The sequence below is a fragment of the Leiobunum rupestre genome, chromosome 5, assembly GCF_980474605.1.
Source record: "Leiobunum rupestre chromosome 5, qqLeiRupe1.1.hap1, whole genome shotgun sequence".
In the NCBI taxonomy this organism is placed as follows: domain Eukaryota; kingdom Metazoa; phylum Arthropoda; class Arachnida; order Opiliones; family Sclerosomatidae; genus Leiobunum; species Leiobunum rupestre.
In genome coordinates, this window is record NC_143388.1 from 17,331,710 (window position 1) to 17,346,753 (window position 15,044).

Genomic DNA, 15,044 nt, shown 5'->3' on the forward strand with positions numbered 1-15,044 from the left:
GTAGGAAAATCTCGTAATACTGGAAAACAGATGCGTTGGAAAATCTCGTAATACTCGAAAATAGTTGCGTAGGAAAATCTCGTAATACTGGAAAACAGATGCGTTGGAAAATCTCGTAATACTCGAAAATAGTTGCGTAGGAAAATCTCGTAATACTGGAAAACAGATGCGTTGGAAAATCTCGTAATACTCGAAAATAGTTGCGTAGGAAAATCTCGTAATATTGGAAAACAGATGCGTTGGAAAATCTCGTAATACTCGAAAATAGTTGCGTAGGAAAATCTCGTAATACTGGAAAACAGATGCGTTGGAAAATCTCGTAATACTCGAAAATAGTTGCGTAGGAAAATCTCGTAATACTGGAAAACAGATGCGTTGGAAAATCTCGTAATACTCGAAAATAGTTGCGTAGGAAAATCTCGTAATACTGGAAAACAGATGCGTTGGAAAATCTCGTAATACTCGAAAATAGTTGCGTAGGAAAATCTCGTAATACTGGAAAACAGATGCGTTGGAAAATCTCGTAATACTCGAAAATAGTTGCGTAGGAAAATCTCGTAATACTGGAAAACAGATGCGTTGGAAAATCTCGTAATACTCGAAAATAGTTGCGTAGGAAAATCTCGTAATACTGGAAAACAGATGCGTTGGAAAATCTCGTAATACTGGAAAACAGATGCGTTGGAAAATCTCGTAATACTGGAAAACAGATGCGTTGGAAAATCTCGTAATACTGGAAAACAGATGCGTTGGAAAATCTCGTAATACTGGAAAACAGATGCGTTGGAAAATCTCGTAATACTGGAAAACAGATGCGTTGGAAAATCTCGTAATACTGGAAAACAGATGCGTTGGAAAATCTCGTAATACTGGAAAACAGATGCGTTGGAAAATCTCGTAATACTGGAAAACAGATGCGTTGGAAAATCTCGTAATACTCGAAAATAGTTGCGTAGGAAAATCTCGTAATACTGGAAAACAGATGCGTTGGAAAATCTCGTAATACTCAAAAATAGTTGCGTAGGAAAATCTCGTAATACTGGAAAACAGATGCGTTGGAAAATCTCGTAATACTCGAAAATAGTTGCGTAGGAAAATCTCGTAATACTGGAAAACAGATGCGTTGGAAAATCTCGTAATACTGGAAAACAGATGCGTTGGAAAATCTCGTAATACTCGAAAATAGTTGCGTAGGAAAATTTCTTAATGCTCAAAAATAGATAGAAAATCTCGTAAAAATACTAGAAAATAGATAACTATAAAAACAGCACTTATGAAACTAAAAATAATTAGTCAAACTTCGCAATATGACGAAAGAATAGAACAATGTTTGTTCAATAAAATAGAATTTACAAGTACCGTAAGTAAAATAATTATAGCAAGTACTAAAAACGTAAAAGTCCGCGAAGACTCGACACTAACGTTATCTTTATTACGGAAAACTCACTCTATAAAAACCCACATAAGTCAACACTGTTATCAAAAGTAACGTAGCGGTAAATAAATATGACAGTAATAGTTCCTATTCCGGAATCGGAAACCCTTTATAAATACTTAATATAAAAGTGAGAAAAGGTTTTTCTCGGAGCGAGAAAACTGACGTTTCGCCAGTTCTAAGGCCGTAACCATAGCGACGCTAGAAAATGTCAGCACCCATTTCGAAGTCGTATCCGACACACATCGGGGCGAAAATAAAGTAGCGTTTCTTATCCCGCTGTAGCAAAAATAACGGCGGATCGAGTATGACATAATTCTAATAATAGCTTCTCCGATAGATGGCGTGAAGGTAAAAAGGGACGCAGACACCCTAGATCTCGATTCCCTGTTTCTCCGTTACTCAGATGACGCGACCTTCGCGCGAATAAAGTAGAACGCGCGACGCGCTCCCACTACGATACTGATAGACGGAACTACACGCTTTAGGCGACTTCGCGGTTTTTCATACACTTCACTTTTTAAAGCGGCTATCATTTTAAGTGCAAATTATAAGCGTATTCTACGAATGGAAAACGCTCATGGGTGTCAATAAGCACGAAAAAACTCAAGGTAAGTTTGTTTATTTATATACCTTTTTCCCACGTAGAAATGTTTTAATTTGAATTTTAAACTTGGCTTCTACGTACGAACATTCCGCAGCTTGCTTGTTTAGAATTTCATTTAAACGTAATTTTTTTCGTAAAGTGTTTTTCAAATGTCTCAAATATTTCTTTAATATTAATGTAAGCTAATACGGCCCATATCAAATTTCCTACAAAACAGGGATTTTTAAATACTTAATTTAATGCTTAATAACATGGCAAGGAATTTTATAAATTTTTATACTATAAAATAAAAACAGTTTATACTCGAGACACTTTTCAATGGTAGCGAATTTCCCGCCAAATCGCGGATGATTTCACGGTATTACGGGTCAAATTTTACCTCCTGTATTACCTTTTCTAATTATGTAAAATGTTAAAATTACACTGTGTAGGGATATTTACTGATATAATATTTATTAGAAAGTTATTATATAATTTCTTCCAAAAGATATTTTGAGTTATCACCAGGATGTAAATATATCAAACAAATGACATTAGCAGGATAGGGAGATCTGGTTAAAGTATCAATCTTACTTGTTAGAAAATCTTAATATTTATTGACTAAATACGTTTGCACGTTTGAAACTGATGACTTTAAAAAATAATATTTTTTTTATATAATCTAATATTAATTTAAATGTATTTTATAAATAATAAATAAATAGTTTTTAAACATTTAAATTAAAAATACTGTATATATAATATTTAATATATTCAAACTGAATCATTGCAAATTAATTTAAAACCCCCAAAATGAGGTTAGAAAAAATTTACTTCTAAAAAATTTCGTTCATCATTCGTGACTGTGACATTTATAGTGCACGTGTTTTCGGGAGAAAAATGAGCAAAATATCAACAAGTTGAGAAATAAGCTTTTTGCATGTTGGCTTACGTGAGTGTAGGGGATGATGTAGACGTGTTATGCTATAAATATATATACACACACCTGAAGGAAGCGAGATACTGGGAGGAGAGGTCTAAAGTTGGCGAGGGCAACCAACAAGATTTCGGGGAGTCGAAGTAGGCCTAGTTTATGGCACGTGACGCCCCAAAATAAAACTCTCAGTGTGTGTTTTGTAATGAGTACCAGTAAAGATTTAACTCGCCGCTTTATTAATCAACACAGAAATAAAATTGGGGATAAATAGCCACCAGAGAAAAATTTATAATCTTACTGTCCGCGAATTCAGTCTATTTACAGAAGTTAAATTAATATTGAAGATGCGGGTAACATTAACATAAAATAAGCATAAATTCGTCCAAACACAAAATCGCGTCGTCATGTACCCGGTTTTACCAATTGATCTAGATAGTCTAAAATACCTTCATAATGCATGTGGCCAAGAAAGGCTTAATGATCTAGACTTGATCCACGTACAACGAAATTTTTAAGGGGTTTTTCCTCAAGCTCTTGTAGAGGTTAACGGTAATAGTGAATGTAGGGACCTGTTGGCTCGCGTGGCATGAAGGGCTGGCCACCACCCTCCTACGCATTGTAACCTGGCCACCTGAATTAAGGGCTTTAAAATTCGCTTGATCACTTAGGCCTAAGGTCGTGCCTTGGGTATTAGCCTAGCTGATTACTATTATTATTATTCTGAAAATGTTGTTATCATTGAATTTATTGACGGATGAGGTATTAAACAAATAGTATTAAAGATTTTGAGCTGTACATTTTCTTGCTTAAGTTTTAAGTATATTAATGTTTTAATAAAAAATAATAGCCCGGGCCTCCTGAGGAATCAACATTGACATTTGCATAAAGGGTGAAATTCATCCATGTTAAGCCTTTGTTACAGTAGAAATTCATCACTATTGATATTTACGGTTTCAATTATGGTATAATCAGAAATATATCTCTGTTAAATGATAAGGATTCATCTCCCTATTCTACTAATGCTATTAGTTTTGGAAATGTTTTTGGCAGAATAAATATTGCGGGGCTAAGTACATCATATACTAACGTCTAAAGACTCTTATATCGAAATTGTACGGTTTTTACATAAGCAAATAACCCTGCCAAGTGTGATGCGGTGTAAGCATCGACGATTTGATTGAGAAGTGCTAATTAACTGGGAAGACAAATGCTTCTGTTATTTTTTATTTTCAAATGTAAAATATCTCTACCTAATGTTTCAAACTATATTATTACAAAAAGTACACATTTATTATTATTTATTATATTTTACTTACACCCGAAATAATTTTTGGTTATCACAAAAAAGGGTTAAGCTTTGAACCATTTTAACAGACGTATAAAAATAATTTAATCCGGGATTTATCGAACCAAATGCCGAAAAATTCTGGAAAATAAATTTGTAAAAAAAACCTGGAAATCACAAAAAAAATAACTAACCCCTCGCTACCAAGGTTTCAAATAGTAGCAAAAATCCTGCTGCTTCGTTTTGCGCTTGTTACAGCTTACTTACAGGGGCTGGTAGGCCACACTTTGAAGCTCTCTGGCGCCCTTTTAACTCATCGTAGGAAAATGGGAAAAAACAGGCATACTTCTCAACTTACCCCCTACAACTCCTTAACATTTTTGCATAACCTTTTGAAACACCCTGTATAATTTCCTAGTAACACGCTTTCTGTCTACAAGGTTTTCGTATTGCCTTAATCTCATTAGTAAAACTACATTATAACGGTCATACTTAGAAACCAGATTCACAAAAGACGTTTTATCGACAAAAATAGTCCTGGCTTATAAACGTTCAGAATTTGCTTGTAGTTAGACGAAACGCTAAATATTGTACCATACTTCGTCCAACCATCCACACTAGCAATTGTAAGTGGATACTTTTTGCCTGTCTTGTATTTCGTAATGTGATAGCTATTGTAGCATTTTGACGTCATTTTATTATAACGCTATCCTCGCGAATAGTTCGGGTTGTTGTAACAAGCCTGGATTAAAAATACTTTTAACCTGTCCTAAACTCAAGAATGTATTTATAATAATAATCAGCTAGTCTACTGTCTAATAAACAAGGCACCACCTTAGGCCCAAGTCATCTAGCGACTTTTAATGCCTTTAAACTGGTGGCCGTGTTATAATGCGTAGGAGGGTGGTCGCAAGCCCTTCAAGCTACGCGAGCCAACAGCTCCCTACACTCACTATTACCGTTAACCTCAACAAGTTTTTATGGGAAAGGGAAACTGAAGAACTCATGGGAAAACCCCTTTAATCAGCGCAGAAGGAGTGGTTCTGAGTTTTCACCCAGGGCCACAAGCTATGATTGAACCCGGCTCCTCTTGCTGCGAGGCGAAAGTGCTAACCACTCCGCCACCCCAACTTACCAAAGCTAATACTATCCAATAACTTGGAATGACTAAATAAATACATTCTTGCAGGGACTCTAAATGAAACTATTCGCCTACCACATCAATAGAGTAGCTGCAAACTCCCCTTTTAAGTAGACGACTATGGCTGCTACCATAAGCCTATCATAATCTAAGGTCTAGGCCAAATTTTTGACGATCACATATTCGTTATTAATAGGTAGGTATTCAAAATCTGCACCTCCTAGTGGTTAAGTCCTCAACTATGTATTTCTGGAATAAATTTCTCGAAATGCATTATGAATGCGCGCAAGCCGTTCGCGAACGTTTTTAAACTTAGAACCACGTGGGAGAAATCTCCGCCGCGAGCCCTTAGCACCCTAGCCAAGGCTTATTTGCAATTTTATCGCTTTAAAACATAAAGTTAACACTTATCTTTGCAAAATGATTCGTCAGAACGTAAAACTGGCTATTAGAGATAAGAGTTTTGTTTCTGAACGTATTTATTTTTCAAATTTGAGATTTAGACGCGTTTTGTGTCGCATTTATCAACTCGAGCGTAAGATAATATTTTAGATGTAGAAATTTTGAAAAAGAAGATGTCACTACTGCCCTATCGTCGTACTTTAATTTTATTCTCTCCAGGACAACGCCGTTACCATGGGCCCCTATGGTAGACCTTTACTTATGGGAACTTTCTGATAGGCTTATGTTGCTACAGTCGACCAAATCGAATTACTCCTCTTTACTTTTGCTTATAAGGAGGAGTAGAAGGTGAACAAAAATCGCTGCTGAAATTGGTCAATAATTTTCGATGTAGAGTAATCCTCGCCAATAGAACCGACGATTAGTTTAATTTAGGAGATAAATCGTACTTTTTTCTTCCAGAAAAAACGAAAAGTATTTATATAATATAATCTTCGGCGACAATAGGTGGTTTATTTCCGCTTGTTCCGGGATTTCGGAGTGGGGTAAGAAGAGTAACGCTATGATGTCATTTAACTCCGATTCTGTGGTGGAGAATAATTTGAGTCTGAGTATAAACGTCTTTCCAAAATGGCTGCCTGTGGCCTTTTTAGCGGATAAATTCTGGCTAGCAGACGACCATAAAAACTTGTCGAGGTTAACGGTAATAGTTAGTGTAGGGAGCTGTTGGCTCGATCTCGTGGCATGCAGGGCTTGCCACCACCCTCCTACGCATTGTAACCCGGCCACCTGAATTAATGGCTTCAAAAGTCGCTTGATGACTTAGGCCTAAGGTGGTGCCTTGGGTATTAGCCTAGCTGATTGAAATCCAATTTACTCCCTTACAGAAAAAGTAAAAAGAGTAGCCCTAATACTCCGGAACAAGCGAATATTTTATGGGGCGGAGTAATTCTCATCCCCGGAACAGGCGAATAAAACGATTTAGGGTAAAAAGAGTACACTTTTAGTCCGAGAACAGGCGAAAAGAAACCACCTTTTATCTTTGCTCTTATTTCCGAGATACACTAGCGAGTCCCTCCACCGGCTTCTTCGTCCACGTGATAAGCAAAATAAATTGTCGAACGATTGCGTGATGTTTGAGCGGCGCGTCGTCTCCGGCTGTCAAAAGAGTGATAATGACAGGAAACACCCCGAAGGCGTCCTTGAGGAACATTTTTAGCCCACAGACCCAGACCCAGACCCAAAAAGCGGGTCACAAAAGAAAAATTGAAATTTCCAAAAAGGAAGGAAGACGCCGAAAGAGGGGAAACGGGCCCTCTCTTCTCCATCAATATTTTAAATTGCATCCCGCCTTCACCACAGCGAACACCGAGAACGCATTCAGGTTCACCGAGAACGTAAGACTCTGTCTTCCAAAAAAATCTGTACATATCTAATAATAATAATAATAATAATAATAATAATAATAATAATAATAATAATAATAATAATAATAATAATAATAATAATAATAATAATAATAATAATCAGCTAAGCTAATACCCAAGGCACCACCTTAGGCCTAAGTTATCGTGCGACTTTTAAAGCCATTAATTCAGGTGGCCGGGTTACAATGCGTAGAAGGGTGGTGGTAAGCCCTTCATGCCACGCGAGCCAACATATCCCTACCCCCACTACTACCGTTAACCTCTATAAGGTTTACAATAATTTTATTCAGTTGGCAAAATGACGACGATTTTGTTATTAACAATAAATTTCCAATAAAAATTCGAAAAACCTACCGTTCGTGATTCGGAGAAATGAAGATTGATAAAATCAAGTCATCTCCCCCCATGTCGACTCCCTTCGGTCCGCCCCAGTAGTTCAAAAGAGGCTACTCGTACGTTCTCAGTAACCTAATTACGTTCTTTCGAAAGTGGGTTAGACCACAGACCACCTACCCCCAGAAGGACTCGCATCAAAAGTGATGCGGCCTTTTTTACAGAAAACATAAAATCGCGCGTGAAAATTCTTATTTTTGTTATTATACCCAAAAGATCTAAATATTTATGAAATTATCAGACCTAAATATTGATCAAATTATCAGACCTAAATATTGATCAAATTATCAGACCTAAATATTTATGAAATTATTATATCAATATATTTATGAAATTATCAGACCTAAATATTTAACAATAATCAAGCACAATATTTATGAAATTATCAGTGCTAAATATGAATCAAATTATCAGTGCTAAATATTTATCAAATTATCAGTGCTAAATATTTATCAAACCCAAATATTTAACAAATAATCAAGCCCAATATTTATGAAATTATCAGATCTAAATATTTATTAAATTAACAGTGCTAAATAATTATCAAAGTATCAAATCAAAATATTTATCAAATTATCAAACACAAATATTTATGAAATTATCAGATCTAAATATTTATGAAATTATCAGACCCAAATATTTACAGCAAACAGATAATAGAGCGTGAAAATTCTTCATTAAATAAAAATAAAAAGTAATGCACGAGCCAGCTTCTTCAATTCATTTTTTATTATCGCGCGTGCCCGTCTTTATACCTTCATAACTGCCTTTACTAGCCATGAGATGGCGCGCTCTTAAAAAGAGCCGCATCACATTCGATACGTAAGAAAAATTGAAATTACTACCAGCGATACGTGTCCCTCTAGGGTAGGTGGTCTGTGGCTAGACTCGCTGTTGGCACAGCCTGTCGAACGAGCTATTCCCCTCAGACACACCCAACGCCGGATGGAGGGGGACCTTCAAAAAGGAAATAGAAAAAGAAATAAGGGGGGGGGGGGCTAATGCGCTTCCGAAATTCTCTCTCTTCTTCATTATTTTCGGAAACTCTGCAACGATCGAAGAGGCTAATGGCGAAAAGGAGCAGTCTCTGAGAATCAGTTGCGTCTTGGTTACGGATCACCGCGGGCTCATCCGTGAAACGCTGGCCTCCTCCTGCAAAAAATGCTAACCCATGTACGTGAATACAGGGTGTTTCAAAATGTTATGCAAAAATTTGAAGGAGTTGTAGGGGGTGAGTTGAAAATGATGCCTGTTTTTTCCACATTTTCCTACGATGAGTTCAAAGAACGCCAGAGAGCTTCAAAGTGTGGCCTACTAGCCCCTGGAAGTAGATTGCAACAAGCACAAAACCAAGCAGTAGGGACTTTAAATACTGTTCAAGTTTACGTTTTTTCTTGCCGCTTGGTTTTGCGCTTGTTGCAGCCTACTTCCAGGGGCTAGTAGGCCACACTTTTTAAGCTCTCTGGCGCTCTTTTAACTCATCGTAGGAAAATGTGGAAAAAACAGGCATCATTTTCAACTCACCCCCTACAACTCCTTCAAATTTTTGCATAACATTTTGAAACACCCTGTATAGACTTTGTATCGCGCCAAATCGTAGGGGATCCGCCATTTTGAACAAACAAAGAACATTCTTTTGTTATGGGGACTAATAGCAATTGATAACAAGTTGGCAAGCCAAAATATACCTCTCCTCGGAAGAACTGTCCCTAGTGGTATTAATTTCTCGAGACGACCGCAATTCAGAGTTATTTACTTAAAATGTAATCCCGGTTCAATCCCGCCCGGTATAAAATATCAATTTTAACTAAAATAATTGAGACGAAACCACGGAGTTTAATTAATTTATAATAATATAAACAAGTTCACCAAAATAAAAAAATCGCCGTATCATTAATTCATAAATTAGTTTTAAATTATAAATTTAATATAAACTTAGTTCATAAATATTTACAAGATTAAATCAACATAATTTCATTCGTAAAAAAACCAGATTAGGCCTTCATAAATTCATTCATAAAAAATTCAAGACTTTATTACCTATTATGCTTACGATGAGTGTCTTATTTTCAGTGAAGCTAAGCAGCTATCGGTAATTCCGTGGTAGAGCTCTCGACTGACAAGCCGAATGGCCTGGGTTCGAAACCTGGGTGGCGCATTTGTTTTTAATCAATAGAGAAAACGCTAAATTAGAATTTCTTCGATGCAATAATTTCAATTTCAATTCAATTTCAATTAAACCAAAATTTCGTACTCTATTAAATACGCTTCCGATAAAGCCGAATGTCTAATTTTCAATGAAGCGTAGCAAGTGTCGGTGGTTCTGTGGTAGAACGTCCGCCTGTCAAGCAGGAGGTCTCGGGTTCAAATCCCGCCCGATGCGATCGCAAATTGATACTAAGACGAATACCGTAAACAATTGGTGGAAACCCTGGCATTGGAAGTTGAGAGGTTGCTATAACACTCAGCACTCGGTCCGTCCCAAAAGTTAATAAGAAAGAGTTAGAGCATACGCACTTTTAACAAACGTAGCGACGGTGGGCGTTAACGAAAAAAAAAAATCAACGCAATCGCAAATTTATCCGTTAACGCTTACCGTCACACGGTGGTTTTGCCAACCTTTAAACTTCTGAAACGGTTGTTCGACTGCGTACGCAGTGATTACCCTTTGCCCCGAAAATGCGAACGCGTTCGCAGGCCACACACCCACAGACGGACACGCTGGTTGTATAACCCCTCCTAGGGGACTTTGTCCCCTCGGAGAGGTAAAAAGCTTAAACGTTATTTCATCGTATTTAAGCTTTATACAGATTTGATATTAATCATATTTAATCCTAGTAATCTTACCATACTATATAAGTGATTCGAATGGGACAATCGTGTTGAGTTGGCTAAGAGGGGTCTGACATCCGTAGAAATCGTAAACACTCTTTAGAAAAATGATTTTAAAATCGTGAAATCCGGACGAAAATTGGTTCCAAAATCTCGAAATGAACCTAAAATACCAGAAATCAACATGAAAATCGTAACTACAAATAACAAAATCATACTCTGAAATAAGTCGGAAAATGACCGAGGCCTTTTTTCCGGAAAATTTTCCGTATTTTCCGCAAAAAATAAAAAAGTTTTCATTCCTTGATTAGTCTAATATCTTGTTTGCAAATTTAAATAAAGCGGCATTTTCGCCTCATTTTCGAATCTAAAAGTAAAACTAAACCTCTAGACTAGCTTTAAACTGATTAACAATATAACACTATTAATGTTTTGTAGTATGTTTAATGATATTAGACATTTTATATCGATAAAAAGTTAAAAACCCTTCAAAAGTAATTTATGTTTCAATTTTTTATTTTTCCGATTTGCGGAAAATTTTCCGCATTTTATTTTTCCGGAACACTACATTCCTTTAATTTCTTGGTCTAAAAAAAGGTATTATCACAACGACAGCGGTGTCAGTAATCCTAAATCAGTTCTGGGTGGTGTGATGTCTGCGTTACGGGCAACGCAACCGCGAGACAAAGCTATGACGCAACTGCAAGACAGTGACATACCAATTGCGCCGAGCATTTGAGAATCTCGGTTATACCCTTTAAGCCGAAGTCGAGCCAAGAACAGCGCTCATACCCGTTGTCGAGCGAAACGCCATTATCCGTAGAAACAGCGCCTAAATTCCCGAGTTAATTGTCAGTAAAACGCGACGCGCTTCAAATCTTCGGCGCGTTGTCAACTGGCATTTCCTGGAGAGATTCGGGAGATGGGACGCCGTTGTTAAGGCGCTACGAGGTGACAGGATCGGTTTGGTTACCCGGGTACGTTGTTAGAAGGGACATTTGGTCGGTTTCGTATCTCGGAGATCTCGATGACGTCAAAGGCATCGGAATGTCGCGATTTTACCGCAACCCGCGCCATTCCATTGTACGCCGACTTCATTGTCGTCCTAAAATAGACACCGCCATCTCGTGCCAAAAATATACATTAAGTAAATTCCAAAACAAAACGTACGATTTCCTCTCGTAACCTAAACTCTCACCTTTCGCGTTAAAAGCCAACGACGGCTGGGGTGACTAGGTTAAATGTTCCCTTTGGGGGGATACACGGGGAACGGGCCGGGAAACTTAAGCAAAGGGGTGCTTTTATATTACACATCAGATTCGACAATTTGTGAAATAGTAAGAAATGTTAAGAAAATCTAACACACTAAAAAATTATTAGACTCAAAAGTTTACAAAATTATAAAACCCAAATATTTATCAAATTATCAAACCCAAATATTTATCAAATTATCAAACCCAAATATTTATCAAATTATCAAACCAAAATATTTATCAAATTATCAAACCCAAATATTTATCAAATTATCAAACCCAAATATTTATCAAATTATCAAACCCAAATATTTATCAAATTATCAAACCAAAATATTTATCAAATTATCAAACCCAAATATTTATCAAATTATCAGATCTAAATATTTATGAAATAATCAAATCCATATCTTTATGAAATTATCAAATCCATATCTTTATGAAATTATCAAATCCATATCTTTATGAAATTATCAAATCCATATCTTTATGAAATTATCAAATCCATATCTTTATAAAATTATCAGATCTAAATATTTAAGAAATTATCAGATCTAAATATTTAAGAAATTATCAGATCTAAATATTTAAGAAATTATCAGATCTAAATATTTAAGAAATTATCAGACCTAAATATTTATCAAATTATAAAATCCTTATCTTTATGAAATTATCAGATCTAAATATTTAAGAAATTATCAGACCTAAATATTTATCAAATTATAAAATCCATATCTTTATGAAATTATCAGATCAAATTATTTCAGAAATTATCAACCCCAAATATTTATGAAATTATCAGACCTAAATGTTAATCAAATTATAAAATCCATGTCTTTATGAAATTATCAGATCAAACTATTTCAGAAATTATCAGATCAAACTATTTCAGAAATTATCAAACCGAAATATTTATGAAATTATCAGATCAAAATATTTATCAAATTATCAAATCCATATCTTTATGAAATTATCAGATTAAAATATTTAAGAAATTATCAAACCCAAATATTTATGAAATTATCAGACCTAAATATTTATAAAATTATCAGACCAAAATATTTATTAAATTATCAGTCCCAAATATTTACAGCAAACAGAAAATAGCGCGTGATAATTCTTCATTTTACGAAATAAAAAAGTCGTGGGCGAGCCAGCTTCTACAATACATTTTTTATTGTCGCGAGTGCTCGTATTTGTACCTTCAAAATTGACTCTACTTGCCGTGAGATGGGGTGCTCTTACATTCGAGACATAAAAATATGAAATTACTACCAGTGATACATGTCCCTCTTGGGGGTAGGTGGTCTGTGCTACCACCGAGGGGCGGATCCCTTTGTTACAGGGTGTTCTAATAATCATGATAAAATTTATTATCATAATTTAATCATTTTTAATCAAATTTGATTTGAATCTAATCATGATTTAATTATACGAGGGTGTCCTAATAATAATCAGAGGGAGCTGCCGGTATGTTCCCATTTATTCCAATTTTACCATCTCCCAAAGTTATCAGTTCTCCCAAAAACATGGTGTCCCATTTGTCCCAATTCCATTTCTCCGAACCGGAGTTCATTTAACCCAAAAATATGTATTCCCATTTTTCCCAAAGATCAAGTTTCCAAAAAAATTGATTCCCATTTCTCCCAACGATCAATATTCCCAAAATATGGATTCCCCTTTCTCCCAATCATTATTTTCCAAATATATGGTAATTGCGCGGTTTTAGATCTCATCGGTACGAGTCGATATGTCGAAAAAAATACCGTTTTGTGAATATGTGAATTGACTTGGCGTTAGGTTAGGTTAGGTTAGATTAGCTTAGTAGGCATATCCTAATTGTAGTAATATAAAGAATTACTTGGACTTCATGTAATATATATTTTTATGGTAGGTTAAAATAAAACTTAGATTCATGTTTATACCAAGTGTAATTTTGGGACAAATTGGATTTGGGATAACTATTTTGGGACAAATGGGATTGGGACAAATAGGATTGGGAGAAATGGGATTGGGAGAAATGGGAATTGGGAGAAATTGGAATTGGGAGAAATGGGATTGGGAGAAATTGGAATTGGGAGAACTATTTTGGGCGAAATGGGGGTAAACCGAGCTGCCCCTCGGATACAACAAATACAAAACATGTTCGAAAAATAAGCGATCAAAATATCGGCTCTTTCATGGCAAAACCTAAAAACGCATTTTTTTCAAAAATTGCAATACACCTACTGGAAAATGTTTGAACCCCGAAAAAATCCCTGGATGAGTTACAGTTGTAAATAACACTTAAGTTACCATAAGAAAAAATGATAATCAAAATAAAACAACTGAATTACATACTTAAATCTGTTATTCTACATTTAGTAGAATCTAAGTAAAAGTTGAACTCTACGCCAATTTAGAATCTTTGGGTATTTTAATCTCGATCGAAAACGGGACTTTTACGTCATTGTCAATTTTGACAAGGACGATGTTAAATTGGGCAACAATCTTGATTTAGAATGGCCGTAATACGTTTAAAAGTGACAAGTCTAAGCGACGAAAGTGGTTATTACCCTTGAAAAATGGCCCATGGAGCAATTAAACCTAATTTTGCCGGAAAGTAAAATTAAACCAAAATAAGATGGAAATGTGTCAGATAGAATTTCGTCCTCCAGAGCATTCAGAACCGATTCCCCTTCCAGCGAGCTCATTCATTATTGACGCTCTCCGCTGGCATCAATAACATCTCGCTGGGAACGGAATAGTGACGTTGGTTGCCGAGATTGACACCAGAGGTCGCCGCCTCTTCTCCGTCCTGTGAGAAATGGAGCTCCGACGATGACTGATTTGGCTGGCATTACGGATGCGCCATTGATTATAACAAGGACTGACACGGCCCCCTACCGCCACGAAGTTAGCTTTGGCACAAATACACTTTAAGAGGGATACCGTAAAAACAGGCTATAGAGGCGATCATCTGGAAAAAACGTCTTATTTCGGGGTTGAATACAACCCTTTCAAGTTTGCCGACTACATCGATTACCAACATTCGAAATAGTTTGAGGTTTTACCCCGAGTTCTTCGGCTTTCAATTCCATAAAAATGTGTTGAGGTTAACGGTAGGAGCTGTTGGCTCGTGTGGCATGAAGGGCTTGCCACCACCCTCCTACGCTTTGTAACCCGGTCACCTGAATTAAAGGCATTAAAAGTTATAAATGACTTGGGCCTAAGGTGGTGCTTGGGGTATTAGTCTAGCTGATTATTATTATAATGAATATGGTTTGATTGCAGAATGATTACGGTTTGATTACAGAATGATTACGGTTTGATTTACAAAATGATTACGGTTTGATTTACAGAATGATTACGGT

The 15,044-nt window shown here is 36.1% G+C and overlaps 1 protein-coding gene across 1 annotated transcript in view; it reads left to right on the forward strand.

The window, feature by feature from the left end:
• Window positions 1–1,849: 1,849 nt before the first annotated feature.
• Window positions 1,850–15,044, forward strand: part of LOC149943672 (rho GTPase-activating protein 6-like) — a 62,452-nt gene continuing 49,257 nt past the window's right edge. The window contains exon 1 of the mRNA XM_090174317.1: window positions 1,850–2,046. Within this exon, the coding sequence (XP_090030443.1) occupies window positions 2,016–2,046 (31 nt within the window). The 5' untranslated portion in view covers window positions 1,850–2,015. The remainder of the gene's footprint in view (window positions 2,047–15,044) is intronic.